This window comes from Planococcus citri, chromosome 3 (assembly GCF_950023065.1).
Source record: "Planococcus citri chromosome 3, ihPlaCitr1.1, whole genome shotgun sequence".
NCBI classification, from domain to species: Eukaryota; Metazoa; Arthropoda; class Insecta; order Hemiptera; family Pseudococcidae; genus Planococcus; species Planococcus citri.
The window spans coordinates 33,399,485-33,425,819 of record NC_088679.1 but is presented as its reverse complement, the minus strand read 5'-3'; the positions used below and the strand labels follow the sequence as shown (position 1 = coordinate 33,425,819).

The 26,335-nt window shown below is 31.7% G+C and overlaps 1 protein-coding gene across 2 annotated transcripts in view; it reads right to left on the bottom strand.

The window, feature by feature from the left end:
- The window catches only part of Mondo (mondo), a 53,879-nt gene that overhangs the window by 14,243 nt on the left and 13,301 nt on the right, over positions 1–26,335 (bottom strand). For both annotated transcript variants that reach the window (XM_065358241.1, XM_065358240.1), the window contains exons 2-5: positions 18,349–18,455; positions 11,761–11,834; positions 8,801–8,920; positions 8,336–8,486 (exon numbers count right to left, since the gene is read on the bottom strand). In XM_065358241.1, coding sequence (XP_065214313.1) covers positions 8,336–8,486; positions 8,801–8,920; positions 11,761–11,834; positions 18,349–18,455 — 452 coding nt within the window. The remainder of the gene's footprint in view (positions 1–8,335; positions 8,487–8,800; positions 8,921–11,760; positions 11,835–18,348; positions 18,456–26,335) is intronic.

The window sequence follows — 26,335 nt, the reverse complement described above, 5'->3', positions numbered from 1 at the left end:
GACAATTATTATATCAGATTTTTTAGCTTTGAACATTTTTGGATAAGAAAAAAAAATGTTTCTATTTGAAAAATGATTTCAGTTCACTAACATTGAAGAGACCAGGTTTTCCAGGGAACTCTGGTCCCCTCCACTCCAATTTGTCTGGTCCTGATTTTCAAGTCCATTTACAAGATGTTTAAAAATCACAAAACGTTTCATGTAGAAATCCAAACGAAATATTTTGATTTATATTTTCATTAATTACATAAACATAGTTTTAATGAATCATGAATTTTTGAAACTGGTTTGGGCGTTTCTTATCGAGTTGATAATTTCATTCATTACACAAAAAGATACGAAAAAATGATTCAAAAAAAGTTGATTTGTAGATTTTACAGCACTTTGAAAGTTTTAAATAATCCATTTTCGTCCATTTTTGAGAAATTGAAAAAAATTTCCAAAACGAAAATTTACAACAGGCAATGAGATTATCAGTTGCCCCCTTTCTCCTCCCTTTCCCCGTCATCTCATCAGATTTCAATAATCAAAATACTTACCTATTCAGAAATATCGATGTGACCTATTAAAATGGTTTAAAATTTTCAACTTCTTTTGCTGACGTTTTAGTTCTCAAAACTGGATCTAAATTGAACGTGAAACTGAACAGCTCAAAGTGTCAAAATGTCGCCCGTTATTTTCATTATTTTTTCATTTTTGTCCCCAAATGCATCTTCTCAAACACACCGTTCATCTGAGGCAGGCGTGAAATCAGAAAAAATTCGAAATATTGTCACGTTACTGCAAATTTTAGGGTCGTTTTTTTGTTCGTTTTGCTTTCTTCGTTCCTCGTTTTCTTATTTTTGTTTTGTTTTTCAAGATAATCTGAATACCTCTTTCACTTTCAAAAATAAGCAACGCAACATCACAATCAAAAGACATTTCAAGTGTGCTCTTGATGCATTAATTTCTTGAAAAAAATCGTGTAAGCTGCGATAAGCTTATTACTAAAATCTCTCTACAGAGATAAGGTCAACGAGGGCAACCCAAACTTTAAATGGAATTCCCAATGATATGAAAATGAGCGGGAAAAGCGGTCTTCGTCCTCTTCTCTTCCGTTTCGATCCTTTAAATTGAAGTTTCGAGTATATTTTTAAAAACCAACTCGTGAAACTATAACAGCAAAAACTTGTCAAACTCATTCATTGCACAGCCTACCACCGGCGTAAAACAAAACTCGATACTTTGTTTGATAAAAAAAGTAAAAAAATCACCCTTCACCCCTCTCATATGACATCATATTCCCACGGAATTGACTCGTATGACTGTAAACTAAGCCCAGGCAAATAATTAGACTAATTGAGTATCGCGTCCTCATCCTCAGCCAATTTAATACGAGTAGGTACCTTGACTGGCAGGAAAATTTCCACTCATTCAGCTTCGACATTGTAGAATCGTTGGATGTGCGAATAGTTCAAAGTTCACGTTACATGCCTGTTTCGTTATTAAATAGACTTGGACTTTTTTAATTTCACCAAAAATATATTACACACTCCAATTATTTCAACGCAGCAGAGATAAAATACCATCAATTGGCAAATTATGTCTACAAATTGGAAAATTTCCACTGCCAACTCGTCACCGTCAGCTTTGGCTCACTAAATAAAATAGGATAGTTCAAAGTTCACCTAACTGTTTATTCCTTATCTGCGAACCAGATGAGCTAGAGCTACTTAAATACATCCTTCTGCCTTTAAACTTCGATTTTTTTTTCAATCATCCTCATCCACGTTGTTTTTAGCCACTTCTGACTTTTACTTTCGTGTACCTATACCCAATTCGAGTCTATTTTTACCTGCAATCAATCGACAAACGGTATCGTGTGAAAAACGCAGATAAACTAAACGCTTTACCAATAAACGTACTAAGCCTCGGATACTTGAAAACCTAAATCCCTGGCAAGGTGTATAGCGATAAAATTTCTCGAATTTTCTAACCGTAGTATAGCGAAAAATTAAAAATAAAGTCTACCAGTCGAGCTGAATTCTCGTCAGATTGAGGTTTAATTATCGCCTATCCGCCGCAGCAGTAGCAGCACAGCCGACTAAAACACTCGATTTCGCATCGATAGTCTTATCTGACAGTTTTGATAATGTTAACTACGTTTCAAATGCTTTAAATTTCGCGCGATTAATTAATAACAAATTAATTGAGATTATGTAGTCGATGGAAATTCATCGTCGTCGTCGACGAGTATATTAGGTAGGTTATTTTCGGGTAGGAAAAAAAAATAGTAGGTAATGGGAAATCGATTACACAATCTTAGTAGGTAGGTATATAGTCTGATATTGGATTGGAAGCCTTCTTTTAGTGCATCTACCTTTCATTCAGCCTCTTCATCATCTTGATATTTTAAACAAGATGTTTGATATGTACTGTACTTGTTCAGCACCACTTTGGAAAGCATTTTACACATAAATTTTTATCATTTATAAAACGTAATAAAATTATCGTTCGACTTACCGAGAGAGCAGAGATAATAAACTATGCGGATATGTTTCGTAATTCGTCTTAACCCATGGATTAAATATTATTAAAAATTCGTTTCGTAGGTGTATTGTACGATTTAAAATTATAATGAAAATGAAAAAAGAAAAAAAAAAGATGGAAAATTTAAATTTAAAAATGCAATATATTAATACGATATAAAAAGAAACTACGAAAAACGACTACGACAATGTAAAGTGTGTATACTTCAACACAACAACATTAATTTATAACGACAAGAGTAAACGACAGTTATATTTTTAATTATTTTCACCAACAAGAACATGTTCAATTTGTCTACGTTAAAGGTATTTCTGCGAATAAAACATTAAAAACTTCGAACTAGCAAAAAAATAAACTAACGGGGAAAATATAGTTAGAATGGAAAAACTTTAAATTTTTTTCCGTTCACACTACAAACAACTTCTTCGCGAAACGAGAAAAAAATTATATTTAACCCCGTAAGAATATACACGAACATCTCAGTCGTTTATCAAGTTATTTAGATAACAAATTATCAATTATTTAATCTGCTGTTAGCGTCGTCGTCGCTGCCGATATATTAGTACAACGGTAATTTAGTATATGTACTACTATAAGTACTTTACATACTCAGACACAACGATATAATGATACCGCGGTTTTTTTTCAACATTTTATTACGTGCTAATGAGAGAGTTCGTTCGATGATTCGACGCGCGCGAACGACATGAATCTATAACTTCTGAAATGATTCCTTCGCCTTCCTTTAGGCCATATAGGCTACATGTAGTTTACTTTCGTTGCCAGACTATAAACGTCTGTGAAAAAGTTTCAAAATTTTTTCATAAGCCCACCAAATTTTCGAAAATTTGAGCAAATTTTTCATTTCCCCTTCCACCTTTCATGTACTCGTATAATCTTTTCAACTAATCTGAATTTTACCAAGTGTTAGGTTAGGTTTGGCTTTAGTCGTCGCGACGTACGACATACTTCAAACTACCAAGTACCTACTGCTCGATTATAAGTTTCACAACTCATCCCCGCCGGCCATACACAGTTCGATAAAGCGCTTACGACTAGCACAAATAATGTATTAAAATTAATACAATTTATATGCGAGTAGACCAGTCGGTGCGGGTAATTTTTTCCATCGTTCTAAATATATTATGGATACGCGCAGAAGATATGTATTAAAACAAAATTAAATTATTTTAACGACGCCATCAACAACGATGGCGAAATCAACGTGATAGATTTCGAAAATTTTCTAGCAACTTAATCTGAACTCCCGCTGTTAAAATGGCAACCTATAGCTTTATTTTAATTTGGAATACTACCTAATTTGTATTTTTTTTTTGAATGTTTAATTCTTTTATTTTTTTTTACTTTTTTTCTCCATTATTAGGATGTCATCTCTTTTTTTCTCTAATGGAAGTAAAACGATAAAAATGATGGAAATTTTCCACTCGTGCGACCGAGATTTTTAAAATTCTTTTCTTTAACTGATCATCCCTACTTTTCTAACCACTCCTCATTCTATTATTCCTTCTCACGGATCACTAGTGTTGTTTACACAAGGTACGAGTATGACTTATCATTGGTAAATCGTAATAGGGCGTAGGTTGCGGAGGAAGAGGGGGGTATTCTCCCCAGACGTACCAATCTTAGGGTAAACAATGTTCAAAAATGTTCCAGGAATAAATTGTTAATTGAAGTAGAGCTTTGTAATTTTCGTTCAAAATATCTCGAAAATAATACCTTCTAAAGAACAGCAAACCACACTATGCAGAGTGTTTCGGGGACGATGAGAGGAATTTTGCCTATCAACTGTGCAACTCATATTAAGTCGATGTATACATGCTTGCCTAACTTTCTGGCCACAGGGGCAGCAAAACGTGTTCGAAAGTCTTCGATTTTTGTAATTTTTGTCATTTACTTCAAAAACCAGCCATCACGAACTATAATTATTTCAGATGTTCCCAAAAAAAGGAGCTTTGCTCTTTTCAATACTGCAAATTAATTAAATTCCATCAACTTTACGTCTGATTTACTGTGCATTTTCCATTTCTTAAACGAGATCATTACTTTCGAGCTGTGTCAAGTTGAAACTTTTTATTTGAACGAATCCACTGCTGTCCCTATGGCTTACAGATTATAGGCAAGCATGACTACACAGACTTTGAATGAGTTGCATAGTTATTAGGCAAAATTTCCTTTTTTCCAACTCTAACGCACCCTGTACACGTAGAGAGGGGCGTGGAGATTTCTTGCTTTACAATTTTTTTTCCATTTCAACTCATCTATCAAAGTTTGGGTTTTTCTGAAAACGGGTATTTGTAATGGAAAAACTAAAAAAAAAGCATCACAAGCTATTCATTTTGAAAAATCAATTTTTTGAGAAACACTGAAATTCCTACGAAAAAAAAAATATGAAGAGAAACAAAATTGTAAGGCATGAAATTTTCCACTAGTAAGTAAAAGGAAATTGGATTAATATTTTGATTTTTGTGATGAAAAAACTAAAACAAAACGTATGGTTTTTCATCCTAACAAATTCATCTCAAAATCGATTAATTGAGAGAGTCCAACGAAAAAAATTAAAGAAACAGAATTATTGTAATGGATGGAGTTTTCCAGCAGTAAAGTGCAATTGAAATAAAATTTGCCTTAAACCTGTATTGGCTCTCTACGTATGTAGTTTCAATATCCATTGTTATGCTCCTTGAGAAGTGCCACAAAAATCCATGTATTCTGCAGTGTATTTCAATTATAAATACGTTAGAAGTGAAGCCTTCCACTCAAGAACTATGCAGCACTTGATACAACTATGTAAACATGTTTGCCTAACCTCCGACTCGCATTGGCAAAATTAGGGGGATTAAAAATGTTTGTATAAAATTGAGATGTAGCTATTTTTAACCATGAACCACTTAATATCTGGGAGAGGTGGGATTTTAAAAAAATCGATAGTGTTTTCTTCACATGATCTTTCTAAAAATACAACGCTTAATCTTTTATCTTGATTTGTAACAAAGTTTAAAAGTGCTTAAAATCTTGAAAAATGAATTTTAAATTATCAGGCGAGTAAGAATCCATCACTCACTAAAATCCATCACACCTCTTCAAGGAGGTTTCTCAGTAATTGAGCCAAAACGAAAATATGTACAACTCACGTTTTTATAAAATCACACTCTCTTTTCCTAGATCTAAGGATTAATTTAAATTTTAATATTTAAACCAACTTTTAAATTCAGAATTTGAATAAAATAAAAAAATAAAAATAAATAATTAAATATTGATAGGCAATAAAAATTGTTTTGATTTCAATTATTTTATAATTATGTAATTAAGAGTAGGATTTTTATACTCTTTATCGAAACAAAAAAACCACTCTGTTGGAGGCAATTTTTTGATCTTGCAAACTCATTTATAACTTTATGGCCAAAAAGTATTTTTTTTATTCAAAAAAATGAATAATACAAATATGTACATATATAAATATGAGATAGGAAAAAATTATGAAATATTACAAAGGTTCATATTGACAAGAAATCATCAAGTTTTGAACATCTATCAATTAAAAATTGTATCTAATCAAAATCGACATTTTTTTGAATCAGCATGATATTTTCTTAGAGTTGGGTTAGGCAAACATACGGAAACTGATTTGAATAAATGTTGCATAATTTCTGCAACCCTAAAAGAATTCTGTGCCTTTTTTTTTTTTTTTTTTGTAAAGAAGCAATGAAAATCATTAAAATCCAAAAACTGAAAAAACTAAAAAGCACCATTATATGTATGAACTTCTAACATTTCCAGACTACTCAGAGTCTAAAAAAAGTATGAGTAGCCCTGAATTCAATCTCTGTATAGGCTGTAGCTTTTAGACATGAAGTTCGTAATCCAAAATTCCACAATATATTTTTAAATAATTTTCATATTTACCTACTTCTCCGATCACAAAATGCTACGTTAATTTAAACAACATTTGTGAATCACCTGTATCAACCTCCTACACTTTATCGGAATCTAATTTGCAAATTTGGCTCAAGATTGTTCAAAATGGTAACTTGAAACTACTTTTTTTTTCAAATAAAAATGTCTTTGAAATTATAAAAGTAAGTATAATAAATCGAATTTTAAAAATTGAAAAAAAAAATTAAAAATTCAAATCATGAAGGAATATTTCCTATACTTAAATCTATTATAATTTTGCATTTTAAAAAGACATGTATCATGAAACCTATACAAAGTATCACACACAAAAAATCTCCGGAGATGATGACCTTGATAATGAAATGTATTCAGTATCGTTAAATACAGAAAGATACCACAAAATGTGGTTAAGAAATAAGACGTTGATTTCAAAATTGAACAGTCTTCTAATCATCAATTAACTTTTTAAAAAAAATGTTCAATGGATAAATTCCTTCCGATTTAATTTTATGTAAATGCAGAGTGAAAAAATTGCTCAGTCGCTGCTCTCTTCCTGATAAATTTTTAGATGTAGTTTTGATGGAAATCACAAAAAACTGAATTGGGGGTTTTTGCGCTCTCAATGTTTGAAATTGGAGGGGAGGGAGGACTCGAATCAAATTTTTTAGAGTAATTAAAATGATCGCAAGACTCAGATGTACAACTTTTGCTTTGAAAATTTTTCGATAAGAGGCTACAGGGACAGAGATGCCACTATTTGCTGGAAAGGGAGTGGACCCTCAAGAAAGGAGAGCCTAAAAAAAACGCCATACCGGCTAATTTTTTTCTAAATACGTTCTCGATTACGATACAACCATAAAATCGCTTTTAACCTTCAAATCGCCGAAATTTCTTTTTTTTTCCTTTCGCGATTATACTATTAGCCCAAAAATAATATAAAATCAACGCGAACTTGTAAATCACAACGACCAATATGACTGCTCATTTCAAAAATAAAATTTTCCACTTCGTTATCGTTCGAAAACACAATTTGAAAATGTGCTAACAATCTCGACTGTAAATTTATTGGTATTTAAGTTCGAAAAAATTCACTCTTATTTACACTAGTACTAATCAATTCCAATAATTTACACCACTAAACGAACCACGAGCTATTAGCTCATATTCACAATGCTCATCCTTCATTCTCTGACTCTTTAAATTTATAAACAAACCAGTCTCGCAGATATTTCAGCTTACTACAAATAAACTATGCCTGGCATCAGGTCAATGATTTTGGGAGACGGCATCAACTCGAGACAGCGCCATAAACCACTCGAATTTCAATTTCAATTATCACACCACTGCAGATTAAGAAACTAGACGCGTGCATGATATCAGAATCTTCTCTAATACAAAGTCTTAAAAAGGTACGTAATTTCTACGTATTTGCCACTCGAAATTTATACCGTCATTACAAAGTCTATATTTGATTTCGACTCGAAGACATAAATCTCTAGTCTGACATTGCAAAAAATCAAGTCGAAAACTTGTACGTGTTACAACTTCAAAAAATCGTTTTCAAGCTTCATGACTCGTCGTGGATGGCGAACATTTCCGATCATATTGCTGAAAAATGTTCACAAAATTTTCTTCCAATACTTGAGTGATTTTTTCAAATCACTTGAATGATCGTTGATTTTATTTTATTTCAAAACAGGAAACTTCGCTCGTATTTCATACGATAAAATATTACTCAATTGTACTTTGGAGAATCAAAAGCTCAATATTCAATCTAGAAACGTAGGATACTGATCGATGCAGACTTCATAGGAAACATACTTTTTAAAATCAAAGAACCCATAAAAAATTTTCAAACATCTAGGTCGATAAAAATTCACAAAAAAATTACCTATTTCCCTCGTATCTGGAAAAGCGAAAGGTTGATTTGCGGCGATCGTAGTAAAAAGTGTATCGCTCATGAAATCCATGTAGTCTTCGTCTACCATCATCGCACTATCATGGATGATACTGGTCGAACTCCAGTCTAACGTTTCGGTCAGCTAAAAATAGTAAAATAATTTCAACATCATTGGTGTACATATTAATTGAACAAAATAGCATATTTACAAATCTTAATAACAACTTTCTAATAAGTTTTTTTTTCTCCACAAGTTCCCAACAGACCAGTAAGCAAGCTGATATAAGAGAAATTATACCTATATTTTATTACTTGCACATGCATGTATGCAGAATCGAACGATTGAAAAATTATAGTTTAGATGATCGAGAAAATATGTTGAATTAATTAATAGGTGTTATTTAGACAGACGCGTGTAAATAGCAATTTAATTGAATCTAAAAATAAAATACTAACCATATCTTGTTCCGTGGTCGGACTCAATGGCGATTTTTGATAGGACATTCTCCATCTTTTATATTCGGCGGTAACAGCGCTTAGTTTCCTTTTCCAGTACTTTCCTTCTAAGACTACGGCCTGTTGAATTTGAGAATTTATTAATAAAAATAAATGGGGGAAAAAAATATACAGGGGGTTCCATCCGGGAATAATTTTCTGCCAATAGTGACGTAGGCAACCCATCTTGAATTCGTATATTATGTACGGTTGCCTAATGTGGAATCAAAGGGGCCACCGCCGTTCAACAATCAAAATAAATATAACTAAAATTAATTTCTGTTTCGCGTAACGTTTCAGCTCTTTTGGGATTCCAAGATAGGCAAACATTATGAACGGACTCAAGATCGATGGCTTAAGTCACTGATAAAATGAGTTTACTCTGAGATGAAACATCTTGTATAGTTAACAATTATAGATATTATATTCATAATGTAAGAATGAAAAAATGTTGTAAGATCCACTAAAAATTGCATGAAAAATACATAGAAATAATAAAAATGTGGCTTTTTAATGGACCATAACATATTTGAAGGTTGAAATACTATCAAAAATTCATGAAATATTGACAAGAAGAGCTCAAAATATGGAAATTTTCAACTTGGATGAAAATTAATAATATAACCAAATATTTGTTTGACAAAATGATGATGGAAAAAATATCTTTAATACACAGAAGGTGAAAAATAATAAAAACTCATCAAAAAATATCACTCTTCTTTTAAGTTCTATAAAATTATTACCTATCAAATAGGTTTTTGCAATATTCAAAGTGATTTTTCAAACAATTTCAATCATATTGGCAAGATGTTGCACAATTTTGGCAGTTTCTGAATTAGTTTTATGAAACTCCTAAAGACTTGATCAATTCACAGAATTACACAATTGTAAAATTCGAAATAAGATACGAATTTTGTCACGAATGTTTCAAACTTTTTCAGACCATTTTCAATAGTTCTTATAAAAATGTTTTACAAAATTTCAAAAATATGAAAATTCAAGGCTTTTGGCATTACATTTTTCAAACATTTTACGACTTCTTTATACAGGGTGTCTAACAAAACTCCGAGACAAAAAATCATGACTTTTTCATGACCTATTTTTCACATTTTTATCCAGTAAATAGAGATATACATAATAGTCTATTTACTTGTCGAACAGGGTCGCCACTTTTTACAGGATCAAAAATTAGATACATACTCGTATTTCATTTTTTTGATTTTCTGAACTAATTCTTTATTTGTTTATTTTTGTTTAATTTTATGGGCTCTCTAAAAAATGTTCAAGTGTGTTTCGAGCAAAATTCATGACTTCCATGACCGTCAGACACCCTGTTATAGGGGAAGGGGAAGGGGAAGGGGAAGGGGAAGGAACGTTCAACATTTAACGTATCAATTTTTTTTACCATTATCAATGTCTTTGAACGTTTAATTTTTCATGGGTGAAGCATTCTCCAAAAACTTCACAATTTCCTGTTGGAAAAAGAAAAGAGCTGGTTCAAAATTTCACACCCAAATTTTCCATTTTCTCAGAGTTATGGAGTTTTCCTCAATCTGTTGGAGGGGGGATAAAGTTGGCAATATTTTAACCCAAGATTGTTTTTCAAATTTTCAAAATTTCTTTGATTATTCAACGCAATTGCCCCCCCCCCCAAAATGCAAATGATTTAATCGAAAATTACTTTGAATAGCGAAACATAACATTTTCGGAAAATTTTAGGTTTAGAACATCAAAAAGAGCACTAGGTGAGCCATTCAAAACTAATGTTCAAAAATCGATGTTTTTTGCCATTATTTTTAAAAATCTCAAAAAGCTTTCTCAATTCCTCCTGGAGTATTTATTTTTATAAAACTTTCTTGAAGAAATTTTTCGATCTTGATTTATGATTAGTAAGTTGAAAAATTATGTGTGTTTGAAATCTAAAAACTCAGCCCCGAAAATTTTTGTTAAAAAGTCATCTTCAAAACCTAAGGTTAATTCAAAATTTATAAAACAGCACAATACGAACAAAAAAATCACTTACTTAATAATATTTTTTATAAATTTTGAACAATTTTGGGAAAAAAATTCGAATTTTTTTCTGAACTGAATTTTTATAACTTCAAACTTGTATAACTTTTAAATATATTTTTCGTCTTTGAGGGATCAACTTGGGAAAACTATTCATTTTGGGTGAAAAATGCAGTCGAGTTTTCGAGATAAATGCAGAATTTTTTCAAATTTTCAGCCATTTAAAAATATCAGCATCTTTTTCAAATCAAACAATATATTTTCACTGTAGCAACGATAAAAGTACTCAAGTAATTCACATTATCACATTTTGAAGCCAATAATTGAGAATATCACATTAAAAAGGTCTCATCTGCAAAAACAAACCAACTGTAAGTTTTTGTCGTATTTAAGCTGTCACAGTTTGCTCTTTTTAGTTCATTATATAAAATGCTTCACCACAGAATAACTCCGCCATTGGGCAAATAAAAGTAAAAATGATAAACTTTTGAACACGTTTTTTCATGTAATTCGTCTAGAACAGTTGATCAATGATCACAAATGCTTTAAAAAAATTCAGACGATATTAGCAATTCAGAACCATAAAGTGTAACTTTTGACGTATTACACTCTTGATGTCTTAAGTGACGAAACAAGATTTTAAAGTGAGCATAGCCCTGCTCCTTCAATTCTGGGACTAGGCGAACATTCATACATGAGCTCAAAATAAGTTGCCTATGTTATTGATGGAAGGAGGATGTTTTGTGGCAGGACACCGTGAATATTTATGTAGGTATCATATTCACGGGCAAAAATAAGCTCGACAATTCGTATTTCAGAAATACAATTTGTGATATTTTCAATACTTCGTGAAAAACTCCGTTATAAATAAATACATATAAAAATTAAAAACACATATGAATGATAGCTACCTCTGGTTTGCTATGAATATCTACATCTAACGGCGACGCGAACTGACATACGCCAATGTTCTGCTTCATTACAACTGTAAAACAAAAATTTACAAAAAAAATCACATATCGCAAAAAAAAAAAATGTCAACACAATAGTTTCTATACCTAGCTTAATTAACTCTTGGACAAATTTTATTTTTTACACTTAGTCGGGGATTAATCTGTAAGATTAAAAGTAACATATTACTTTAGGAATTAGGAAGAATATTCTGGACTTGGATTAAACTCCATCAAGATCAATTATCGCGTAAATAAACTGAATAAAAAAATAATCAAGGAGTAATTGAGTTGAGTTCCGTTCTCGTGACGAATTTAATATTGTATGTGCATCGTCGTATACCGAAAAAAGTTTCGTTTCATCGCATTCGTTTTCTTTTACGGTAGAAATTTTCATTTCATTCGTAAAACGACTTGAAAATGCGAAAAAACAATCGCAAGGTGAAGCCATTTCGAGTCCCAGTTGGAGTATTTTTTACTACTGTAGAAAGTACGAGAAAATCCAAGCTTTCATAATGTGTAATAAGTCACCGGTATTTGCGAATTATTCGCACATCAGAAACGTTCTTCGTGAAATTAAACGCGATTAAGACTAATAAAATAGTCTCAACGAGCTAACAATCTCTTTATCTAATCGAAAAAGTATCAAGTAGGTATTTACTCGTACGTAACGAGCTCGTGCGAAAATAATATTAATTCAAGTACACCTTGGTGTAAATTAAGTTTTCAATTTCTTTAGACAAGGTGTGTGTCTCTGTATAACTACTCGTAACCATTTTTTGGTAATATTTTCAATTGATTGATGTTAACGTATTCAAAAATGTAGTTACACTGGTAATAATAATGAATTTTAATGGGGTAATAATTACACACTTATTTAAAATTTGGTCAAATAATTTCACTCGTTCTTTGACTGATTACCAATTCAAAATATACAATGCCCACATCATAAGTTATACCTTGACTGCTATAAATTTATTTTTCAGCTTTTTAAACCCAACATTGTCTGACAAACATGATCGAATCGATTAATCAAATCGATATCTTGAAATTATTTATTATTAATCGATTATAATTCATTTTTCTTTAATTATAATGGATTGCCAATTATGAAACTTCGTTCGCTAATTAAAAATCGAGAATTTTCGGATAAAATGTATCTGATGAAGATAATTTTGTAATTTCAATTTCACGTTTCGAAATTCCGAGTGGAAATTTTACAGTTGTTATTCCACCTGTCTTTCTTCTGGTATGGTTTTCCAGATTAATTTATCGCAAAAATCTAGTATTAAATTGAGATGTGAAGATGATACGTTCAAATTTTCATGCTCAATTTCCAATGCCTCGAAGAAATCGAAAAAACATGGCAAATTTCGTTAGGTCGATTTAAGTATGAAGTCGTCCAGTTTCGAAATCGAATAAATTGACAACATGAAAAATTGAAAACTCTCCACGATCTCATAATAAATCCATTTGTAGGTAAAAGAGAATTAAATGTTGATATTATTTGATGAGAAAATATCGCTTCATCATACATTACATACTCCTCTCGAGCTAACACAGCGAGTAAGACTGACAGTAACTTGTACTTTGACAAAAGTAAAGAAATTATCACACGTGATGATTACAGAACTCGACACATCGCAGACGATGCCATAAAATTATAATCTCGATAAAATTTATCTCTGCTTGAGATAATAATAATATACTAGTAGTAAGTGCTGCTTTTTCACTTATGTTATTGTTTTTCACAATTTCTTCACTTTTAATTACTCATATTCTTTTATCAACTGACAGTCCCATTTGAAGTAATCCACAAATCATGAAATTTCCTCTTCACACCCAAATTTTTCTAATAAGTATTATTTACCTGAGAACATTTCGATTCGAAGAATTTTAGCCTTTATAGCTCAAAAACCATGCATGAAAAATCAACTCGCTGTAACTACTTTTTTCACTGGTATTTCCTCATTTAGTTTGACAAAACTTCGACTATACCAAAACAAGAAAAACAAATTTTCCAAGTGTTTTCGACAAATATATTGTCTGCTTATTGTAAGTGTACCTACTTCTACCTACATATAAGTAGGTATACGCTACTCGAATTGTTATCGAAATTACAAATGTGATTTTCCATTCGCACGGTGGTTTTGCTAATCTCGTTCTCAGGCGATACCCTCCGGTAAAGGAGAAAATTCTACACTATCACTATTTTTTTATCGCGTTGGTTATTTATTGAAAATATCTATCGTTCAGTTCACTGGTGTGGCTTATTTTTAATATAGTAGCGATAATTTCATTTGGAATCGCGATGTACTTTGTAGTGTGAAGATATTTTTTTATAATTTTTTGTATTCTGGTCCAACGAAAAAATCATTTTCAAAAGGCACCTACTTCATCCTCATGAATTATAATATTTGAAGAGGTCTTGGAGCAAGAAAACAAATCTGGTAGAATCGAAATTGTTACACCACACAATTATTAAGTCACGTCGAATTAGGAAAATACTCGTACTTGAAGGGTCTAGCTAGAACTTGTTTTTTTTTTCGAAAACAGATTTCAAACGTAAAGCAAAATTTCAAAATGCAAGCCTTTCAGAGAGAATCTTTTCGTAAAACCTTCCCGAGAATGGGTTTCTTCTTCCCCTCTACCCCTCCAAAATACAAATAATTTTGATTTTTACACAAATACTCAACCTTTTTAAAAAAAAACTTTGGGTTCTTTTTCGATCGATTTTTGCTTCGATTTTTTTTCAATATTTCCTCTCTCCCTCACTTCTATCCTTTCCTTTAAATCAGGAAACGATTAATTTTTAGTTCAAGGTCATAGTAGGTACCTACGATCAAAATTCCGTAATCCGCCACCAAACTGAATTTAAATATGGGTACTACATCTGTTCAAGTTTGACTAAGCTTTCCGTAGATACCGAGGAAAATAGGTTTCTGAAATTCAGAATTCCAAATTTGATAAATCTAAAATGGGTTTTTTCATTTCATGGAATAAATCAGAGAAATCCCACAATAATTTAATAAAAAAAATTTTAAACTGAAATTATTTCGAAACTGTTTGAGACCAGTTTTAATGTAAAATGGAAGATTTTTGAAGCCTGAAAACAGTATCGTCGAACTTTGGGAACAAACTGAACTTCCAACAATTTCTATCCCGAAAATTTTTCTGTAGAGCCCTTTAATCGTTTAGAAAATCAATTTTTCATAAAAAAAGATCGCGATTTCTACCCAATTTAAAATCATACTTTCGGACGATGTAAATTCAATTTTCAACAAAAAAATCATCATCCCATCTGCCCCTTCCAACTTCTAATCTTCACTGCTTCAATTTCTATTAAAATTGGTTATAAACAGTTTTGGAAAAATTGAATCTGAAAGACACTTATTATAATTTTTGGGCAGATAAGTATTAAGTACCTTGAAAACACGCCTTTCAAAAATTGTCCCACTCAAGAATCGTGCTATTCCTTAATCCATAAACTCATAGATATTCAAGCGTTTGAAAATGAATCACGACCTCAGAACTTGACCATCAATTTTTCTCTTGGATTTTTAACAAGTATCAAGTATTCTAAAATAGGTACATTTTTTACACCTTTTTTTAACAGAATTATATTTTTCTATTCAAAGATTTTTATTCCAATTCTAAAAGAAAAGAAAATAGGTACAGGGACGACGAAGAGGATTTTTCTAGGATGTCGCAACATTTAATGAGCGAAAAAATAAGGTCGTACATATCTCAGATCATTTTTTTATAATTGCATTGGTCATGGGACAATTTCATAATCAACATTCAAAATACAATACAAAGCTTCCTTTTTTTTTTGATGAATACAACAATACTTAAAGAAGTGGAATTTGACAAGGTTTGATGCTGAAATCCAAAATCGAAAATTAAACAAATTTATTACGAACTCTCCTCTCCTCTCCTCTCCTCTCCCAAAAAATCGAATTACCTATTTCATTTATTGACGAGCACGAAGGAGGTGCAGTTTGTCGACTTTTCGACTGAATTTACAATCAGCCAGTAGCATCAACGCTTTTTTAAAAAGATGTTGCGATCTCCAGAATTTTGCACGGCTATTTACAATCTAATAACCATTCAACAAAGTGTTCAATAAAATCAGGAACAGGAAAGCAGGATTTTAATAAGATTCAAGATGAAATTTTTGCTGAAACTACAACTAAAAAAAAAAAAAGTACCAAAATATTTTGAAATAATAATACAAATTGAGGAGAGAAAATTTTCCAGAAAATCATCTCTTAAATGTTTTTCAACAGGTTTCTTCTCTAAAGCGGGCCATTCTACGTCAATTGCACCAAGAAGTGGTACGGTTCGAAAAGATTCAAAAAATGAACGAATTTTTATTTTTTTGTTGTGAGTGTAATTTTTATCAACTATTTCATGAAATACGCCAGAAAGAGGTCAAAATAAGACAACAGAATAAATTTAAACTTTTTTTGATGTTTGAAATTGAATTTTTTCGAATTTTGATTTTTTTGTGAGGAGTTTATTGAGTGAAAGGGGCTTTCCAACTTTCTTAACAGATACGTAAAAATAGGGGTCAAATGGGTCAACTTCACCTATCAAAACTTTTTTTTCACGTTTTAAATAAAAAAATCGCACTTTTTCGCAAACTTTAAATTTTTTTAAATCAATTTTGCAACATGGTACCTACCATCCCAATTTTTTAATATGTTATTCAACTTGAAAAGTTATCCATAATATATTTTTTTCAGAATTTCTGAGAGTCGGACCGATATGAAAACTACGTTTCGAAACTTTTTGAGCTAATTTTTTTGTACAAAAAAAAAGTGGCAACTGATTTTTATGATATCACCAAAAAACCTTTCAAAACCCCTAACAATGGGAAAATGTTCCATATTAGGTAAGTATCGCGGTTATCGAGTAATCCACTGCTGAAATGGATGATATTTTAGGTTCACTGAAAACTTTGACACCTCCTGGCTGCCTTTAAAAATGGGCTAGAGGGCTGCGATTTGCGACATTGGTCATCCCTTCGGAAGGTCTTTCCACAGGAAAAATTTCAAAAAAATCGCCGAACCCCCCTACCACTTCTTGGTCTAATTGACGTGGAATGACTCTATCACGAAATTTGTTATTTTTTCAGTTCTAAGTATCTGTTCAATGTTTTCTGAAACATATGTATGAAATCGATAACAAAACATCAAGAAATCACTTATCAAAAAAATAAAAAAAAGTATTCACAAACACCATCAATTTTCGGAATTACCTATAATGTTAATGTAGAAATACTCGAATTCAAAAATCTCAATTTTTTTTTACAGAAAAAGAACTTGAAAATCGTAGAACCAGACCATTCCATCAATCTGACAATTTTCTTTGAATCGCCGCCTCAATTCGAACTTCTTTCCTATTCTTCGATTTCGTCTTAATTTTCTTCTCGGATTTCTAGACTATTCCTTACACGTAAGGCACAATACGACACACGCTAAACCCTAATCAGATCCTCCTGAAATACCTATAAATGTAATATCTACCAACACGTGAGCTAATCAAAGCTTCTCAGAACTCTTACAATCTTTTGAAATTTTAATCAAAAAACGATATCTTCGAAATTTTATCTACCCTCATCAAATTCATAATCTGAGCAAATACACAATCGTGTATAAGTTGTAAAAAAAATACGACCCTTTCCATAAATAGCACACATTTCCATGCAATTCGATCATTCTATCAAACGGTTAATTTAACCAAAAGTCGCGATAATACCAACTTCATGATTTTAGAAAAATAAAATCCGTCGAGTTTAATTAACTCGATTATACATAATTTATATCAAATATGGATGGACTAATTATGCAATAATGAAACACGGTAATTTGATAAAATATAAGTAAATCCTCCTATTTCTACACATCATCAAACGACCCCGCAAATGTACACGTTTTGAGGTCATCATTTGCCTTTATTTTTTTCAAATTCGTACAAAGTACGTACGACATTTATAGAACAGTATAATTATATTTAAATTCAAATCAACCATTCATCGCTAAAAAAAAATTAAGATATTTTCATAAAAATTTAGCACGTTTTGGCGCGACGCTGAATGCTGATAAAGTTGTTTTTCACAAGCCTATCTCATCATAGGGGGTTCCGCCTTGAGAAACGATAATCTATATTCAATTCGCGTATTAATTACACGAAACATTTTTTAGTACACGTAATTCGTACTAATGATGGAGAAAAACAGACCATGCTAATTGTATCAAATCAAACTAGCTCATCTCAATAACCGAACTGATTTTCTAATCGCGATTTTCTCAGATATTATACCTAGACCTACAGACATATTACCTAAGTACGTAGGTAGTAGGTACATTATATTTTTATCAAATTATCGATCAATTTTTCCAATCTTTCCCAGTTGGACCTATGTATTTAATCACCTCCACATATGATAATAATTTTTCAGATACCTACGTAAAAATAATCTAGCCAAATATTCAGACAGATGCTACAATTGCTACACAGTAGTACAGATGAGAATATACTCACATTGCATATGCCAGCATCTCCATATCACATTGTTCAAGCGTATCTTCTCTTTCCACTTTAATCGAACGCCTTTGAATCGATTCCATTTTGGAGATGTTAACTTTTGTCTGCAAAAATAAAAACGAAAAAAAATGTTTAGATTTAAAATACACAATAAAATTACATAATATGTAGGTATATTTTCTAATATTACAGTATACGATGAATTTGAAAATTACACGAATTATCAACCCCATTGCACTGAAAAACTTCATGAAAAATTTTGAGACAACCTGTAATGGAGCAAATTTTGCGAACTATCGGCATAAAATATAATTATAACTATAAAAATGAATACATTGACCTCAGAATATATTATTAATAGGAAGTAGTATAATTTTAAAAGAGATAATACAAGAAAAAAAAAATAATAAGAAACAGATAACGCGATTATATTATTTATAATTAAACGTATTTAAATATTTTAAACGAACCGAACAATTTCGAGAAAAAAAATTAATAATGAATGAATTACATAAAACTTACAAAATTATCGAATCCCCAAAAAAATTTCAATCAGATAGATATCAAAGCAACGCGTAAGAATAATAATCGTGATGAACTGATGATCAATCGTCGAACGCTGACATAGTGACACGCTTACGACGATATCTACATTTCAAATACGTGTAGGGTGGCCAAAAATTTCGATAGAAGCTTTTGAAAAAATTTTCCCCTTTTCTTCATAAAAAATTTTCTAATAATATAACTCATTGTGTGCTCAAAAATACAATAAAATACTATCGATAAATCCTCGTAATCTACATATTGTTTCAAGTACCATAGTGGTTTATCTGCAACTAGAAGGCTTTAGAGAAGAAAAAAAGTAAAACCGCTTCGAGTATCATTTTTTTGAACAAATAACTTACTCGAGATAATTATTATCAATATGAAAATCGATAAGGTGAAATCGTTAAATACACAAATTATTCTGTTTTGACGTCATTTATTCGTAGGTATAGGTATTATAAACTCGTTTATAATGTGCTCGATATTGGGTAGGTATTTTGAAAAAGTACCTCATGTGTAATGTAGTACATTCTCAACTGTATAGGTAGTGCACTAATACGTATATTACAATACACATCAACTTAAACGCATACTAACTACCAAGTTGCAAATTTTATCATCATTTCACAGTCACACAAATAATAATTTAACGTGAAATTGAAAAAAAAAAAATAAATAATAGAAAAATTTTGAAATTTTTTCAAGACAGTCACAATTTTGCCCCTGTCTATTGCTTTAATTTTTAATTTGCAGTTGGAAAAAATTTTCAACATTAACTAACGATTCAAATCACAAATTTTTCCAGCGATTATTTTGGTTCCAAAAGATTTATAGCCCATTTTCGACATCCTAAATAAATTTGTACTGATTCCAAAGGATTCTGGAGCCTCACGAGCATATTAGTTTTCATCTATGACCTCATAACGAAATTTTCCTAAAAAGGTTTCAAATGAAATTCAGTGCTTGCAAAACCTGATTGACCATCTTTGGCGATAATGGCAAAAATTTTCAAAATTCCATTTCTGTCTGTACAAATCTAAAAATTTACTTCAGTGATTATTTGAGTAATATGTCCTGGAACCCTCAAAATCAAAATTTCCATTTTTGAATTCTTGAAAATCTGAAAAATTAAATTTTTTTTGAAATTGTTCGTATTTTTTTTTTACAAAATGAACAAAGATAGACCATAATTTTATCTCCCTCCCTCACTTCAAAAGTGTCAATTTTTAGCAAATTCGAAGCCTGCAGCAAATTTTCACTTCACTTCAGAAATTCTAGCATTTTTGAAACATTTTGAAGTCTACAGAACAATAATTTAAAATTTCTTGAAAAAATTGAAATCACGCTGGAGACTTCAAAATGAATTCTAAAACGATCGAAAGAGTACCCAATAAGCACCAACTGATGTTATAGGCGCCAAAACTAATTTTTAGCACTTCCAGAAAAATTTGAAATTATGCTGGAGAAAATTGAATACTTGCTGGAGGCTTCAAAATGGTCTAATTAGGATTGTCCCCCCCCCAAAAAAAACATCTTATGAAATGTCGTTTTATTTCCGTCTAGAATTTACAGAATTGGTAAAAAATTCACTTTTGAACCCACAAACACATCAACGTAAAAAGCTGGAAGAATTTAATTCACTGAAGTCCAGTTTATACTCAATTCTTAATCTTTTGAATGAAAAGTTTCAAAAACTGGTGCGAAATTCAAAAATTGCACCACCATCTCCAGAGTGGCTTGAAACTACGTATATACTCATGTAAATTTGGGATGTCAAAAAAACAGTATCATCAGATTTTTACCCCAATTCCGTCAAATTTTATTATTTTTTTAAATAAACTACTGTCGTAATGTCAATTTGATCAAAAAAAAATACGATTTTGAAATAAGCCATGTCATTCGATTTCACTCAATTTTTTTTATAATGTCTACCCACCCAACAAGTAAGAAACCCGCAATCAGTTTGGTACCAGCCCCCTCAGGGGGTGGAGGGTCCTTCAATTATTTTCACATTGTCTCGAGGTACTCAACTTCAGCAGCGCATACTTACCTCCAAAGCTATGATACTTCAATCAAAACTGCTTTCACAGTTTGAAAGGGAATTGCATTTTGAACTTTTCAAGTATTTTGAAATACCTATTAAAAAGTTGAAAGTTGCACTTTCAAATTGAATGTTCAAATTTCAAAATGGCGCTGTAAGTGCATGCTATCATTTAAAATTCTGAAAAAATGTCCATAGATGTACCTTTTGATGCTTTTTCGAAATATTCAATTTTCGAGATGGGGGTCTTTCAATGGAGGGAGATCACCCCTCCCCCCAAAGAGCATCTTTCAAAAAAAAATCTGGGGCATGTGATATATATCGAATTGTATGTTTTTGGTGACGCTGAACACGAATATGACATCATATTTTTGATTGGATCTCATCCACAGCACCCACAACCTCCCAAAAGAGGGTAAAAGTCAAAAAAGTGGTTTCATAAAAGTTATGGAGGATTAAAAATACACATTTTTGTTATTTCAACTTTTTTCGAAGGGGTTCGTAAAGGGGAGGTACGGCGCTTTGAAAAATGTCATTTTTGACAAATCTCCATCAACACTAAATACTTAAATATTTCATTTAAAAAAAACATATGTACTTTCAAAGGTCGTTATTTTGCATATTACTTCTAAGAAATGTATATAATGAAAAAAATAATAATACACCCCTCCACCCTCCATCACACTGCGAGGGGCCCCTTTTGATAAAATTTCAACGTTGCCCACTTCTAATTTAAGGGTGCTGAAGTCGAATATGACCTTCATTTCATGATATCCCCCTCCAAATCCCTTCAATAATGACCCCCTTTCCCCCTAAAATGAAATTTTCCTGTGAATTCGCGAGTGATATGAGTAAAAGTATTGAAATTTTTTGCTGAATTTGGTTTTAAAATACATAAAAATGTCTCCTCTTTCTAACAATCAAATTTAGGTTTTGGTAGCTTAATTGAAAGTCTATCTATGGAGGCTCATTTCCTGAACAGACTTGAAAGACACAACTAGCAGTACAAATACCATCCCTTTCAGTATAAATCGCTCATTTAGCACAAGTTTTTACATTTTGAGTTCTTCAAAACTAATTTATAAAATCTATGATTTTCTCCATCCCTCAATCTAGGAGAAATAATTTACAGAACTAAGTATGTATTTAGTTGTTTCCTTATCCTCTTCCTCCATTTCCCCTGGATGAAAAAAAAGTTCACGAAAATCATTAACATCATCGCCACAACCATGATGTATTTCAACACACCGAGCTGAATTTCAAATCATGGGATAAAATCCCTTTCCCACCGTTAGATTCCCGTCATCTGATGGTACATAGTATCCATCACCCCAGACATGACCCTTTTCATCATCCCTCTCAACACGTAGAAAATTCAGTTTCAAAACATCACATGTTTTGAAAACATAAACACGCCAGTTTATTTTTAGCAATCATGGGAGGGCCGACGATCGTTGCAAATTCACAAACCTTCAACTTCAACTTTATAACCGCGTTCGTCGACGTGGTGTCCCGTCGCGTCGCCTTCATCGGTGCTTGCAAATTATGTATGTAGATAGATGTACCACTATGAGAGTGAACCAGAAACCTAGCATGCATATAGCGTTGTTTGGCTAAGCTGACATTGAAAATATCTCGACTATGAGATAAATTTCGTCTTCATGTAGTCATACCGCTACAATATTTTACAAATATACGTTAAAATAATGTAAATATAACTTCTCCGCGCTTCAAATCAGTGTAAATATCATTTCAACGTGGATTAACGTATCTGATTTATTTTCTTCTCCCTTTTTGTATTATTCCAAGAACAGATAGGCCTCTTTACTCGCAGGGTGGCGCTTATGCTTATGATACTCTCTCAGTCATTTTACGAGAGTCAAAATCCTTCGCCCATAGCCACACTCTACACCATCGTGATAACTTTTACTCTCAGCACGATGCGTAAACGATAGGACGAGACGTGATGAACCGATAGCCCAAAATTTGGCACAGCTTTGAAAAAAATTGCATCACAGCCAAATGAACATCTCGTAGAAAAAATACAACACATTCGTACACATCTTGGCACCGCTTCTAGGAGGTGTGCGATGCGTACACATTATTCTAATCCTACTACAATCGTCTTCAATTATATCTTCTTCTCGTACACACCTTCTGCGTCATTTACCAAGAGTACTCTGCATACATAAACAAGCAGAGGAGAAAATTTTCTCTATTTTTTTTCGCACACGTTGTTGTAACGTAATCCGAAAAAATGTCCACTTTAACCCACACACCTTCTCGTTGTCGATTTACATTCGAAAAAAAAAACAAGCCAACCACACATATCCATATCTCGTCTGGTCGTTTTTTTAAAAAACTGTAGGTACTCGTACAACTGGATTTGGAAATATTACAAGACAGGAGGAAATTTCAGCGCAGCATTCCAGCTTCTAAGATATATTTTTATGCGAGCTACTGTCGTTTTATTTCTTTTTTCTATATTTATAGAACGTCTTTGGTATAAGTGTACCTGTTGCAGAGTACGATCTGTCGACTGTAGAAGAATTTCATTCATTGTATTTTTCAAACTCATACTTGCACACATCGATATACCCAAACAGCAAGACCGAAGCGCAGAGTATAGTGTACTCGGACAAGGACACGGTAATATTTAACAAAATATCGTATATAGAACCGCGAAAGAGCAAAACACAGCGAAATTAATTAAAATTTACACTACTACTCTGCATAGCAAAAATACTTAGGTACACACGCTTTCGGCACATACCTCCAAACCGGTTCCTTCAAATCAACAACCAAACGGAGGCGATGAATTTTTCTCCACATGTAAATAAACCGCATTTTCAAAAATAAACAATACAAGCAGCCAACAAACGTATTAAATATAATCGTTAGAAATTTCGCTGAACTATTTTTAAATCAAATGTGATGATTTTTCATTTTCTAAATGAGTAAACAAGCTGTATAGTTTGTTACATTTTTCATTTTCCGAGGACTGAATGGATTGATATAGGTTGTGAATAATTTGAAAAATGGGCGCCTTTTTTTTGGATGCAAAAGGAGGAAAATTTTTCATCTTTTGATAATCCAATCAATCGTTAGCCTTATGTACAATATAGAAACCGAAGAATTTGAAAAATTGGCAAACGTAGTTTCTTTGGAGGCAGGAGGAGGAAGGAAAAGTAATATTTCGTTACACTTAGGTACCGATAATGTTATTTTGACATTCTTTACAGAGTAAATAAGTACCTATGTAATTAGTACAGACGACCTACAATTGTTTTATGCGTCTTTGAAAAAAAAATTTACTAATACACAATTCGATGAACTAAGTGAAAAGGTAGGTACGTTTTTTCGTGACAGTTATGACGTATTAATAAGATATGTATTAAATAGGCAAGTAATGCAGCAACAAAGCTCTTTGTTTTGTTCCTGAACTGATGAGAAAAAATACGCACGACAAACATTCTCACGATAAGGTTTTTCGTTTTTCTAAAACTAATGAAACTGAATTTAAATATGTACGATGAAGATTTGTTTTTTCGTCAACGAATCATTCGGATCCAGTTCTTCTGGAGCCTTCAGTGAGGTTTTGATTTTTTCTAAAAGGTTCTGAGATTCTACTGAACACATGAAAATATTTATGTAACTGCAAACTGAAAATTTGTTTTAAACCTTTTTTCGAAGCATTCAAATCAAAAATTTACAGTTTCTGCACATTTCAGTCAGACCTCCAGATGAGTGATTTTTTTGAATGGATTCAACTAGTGAGAATTGAGAGAAGGAAAACAAATAAAAAAGGAACAAATAGCTGGATTCAGAAATTGAGAATTTGAATATTTTTACTATGTTTTTCAAAAAAAAAAAAAAAAAGATTCCACCAATGTTCTGCTGAAATCAGCTGGATCGATAGATTTTCAAATCAGGCACCTCGAAAATATAAGGGAAGTTGATTTTCATCAGCTCAAATCAACTTACACAGTTTCACCAAAATTTTCAAATTTTACGGAAGCCGTAAATTGACTGGAAATAATGGAATTATTGCGGGTAAAATTGATCAAAAAAATTCGTCAATGTTACTAGGATAGCAGTGAATTTGAAAATTTCGAAATCAATAAATTCATCAAAAAATTATATGAAGGGGGATAGAAGAGGAGGTCAAAGTGATTACCTAGCTCATATTATTACAGGAAATACAGAATAGATGAAATGAAATATTTTATTTTATGAGTACATTTTTTTATTCAAAAGCTTGAAAACCGATTTTTCTAAAGGGTTTAGCTCATATGTAATTAAGTTACACAGATAGAGAAATCGTTTTTTTTTTTTTTTTTTTTTTTTTTTTTTTTTTTTTTTTTTTTAAGAAACATACTTAAAGTACCTACAAAAAAATCTACATAAAATTTAAGAAAATAAAGAAAAAATTTCGTGACCAAAAAAAAACTAAAAAAATTGTAAAAAAAATAATGAAAGTGAAATTTTTTTGAAAACATTTTTTTTGAACTTTTGATACAATAATTTCAAAACCGTTCAACCATTTTTTAAAAATTATTTAATGCGGGAAAGTTGGTACAATAAATGAAGGCACCAATTTTGGAAGATTTCAATTATTTGAGGTTATCTTCTTTTTTCACTCTACTGAAACGATGTACTTACATTTTCAAGACAATTCTTAGAAAAATTGGGATAAAGTTCGAATTTTTCGAATCCTGTTTATTGAAATATCCACTGGATTGTTCAAAATTAAACAAAAAATAAACCTGCAGAATAGTTTTTTGAAAAAATTACCCAAAACAAAAATCATGTTTTTCCCCTGAATAAAGGTTTCGTTTTTTTCTTTGCCCAAAAAATTATCCATCACATTTTGAACCTCTTTACGAACACCCGCCCCCCTCGCAAAAGAAAAATCTTCGTCGAAAAAACTAAGACCTGTACAACATACTTTTTCTTCTAATACTTCGTGCATATTTCTATCCAAAATGTCAATTATTCAATTTTTTCAAACTTGTGAAGGGAACTTGATTTTTTTATCGATTTTTTTCTTACTTGAAAAGGACTTTTGCCTTACAGCATGTTTGATACTGAAACATTTTAAAACCTATCCCGGTATCCCCACACTGAAGAGTGAAGAGGTCTTTTTACTCGTAAAGTACAGAGTAGATAGAGGCACCTATGCTAAAAATATTAGAAAAAAATTATCTTCGAGTTTAAATCTCGTTTGACAACTCGTCACAGAATGTAAACGAATTGAAATACGTATCATTGAACCAGTTTTGCATGTGCCTTCTTAAAGGTTGCTATTTTTAAATCATTAAAAATTATTATATTATTTTTTTCAACGTTGGTCGATTTACTCGCGTTAGCTCTTATTCCAAAGAAATAGCTTTTTTC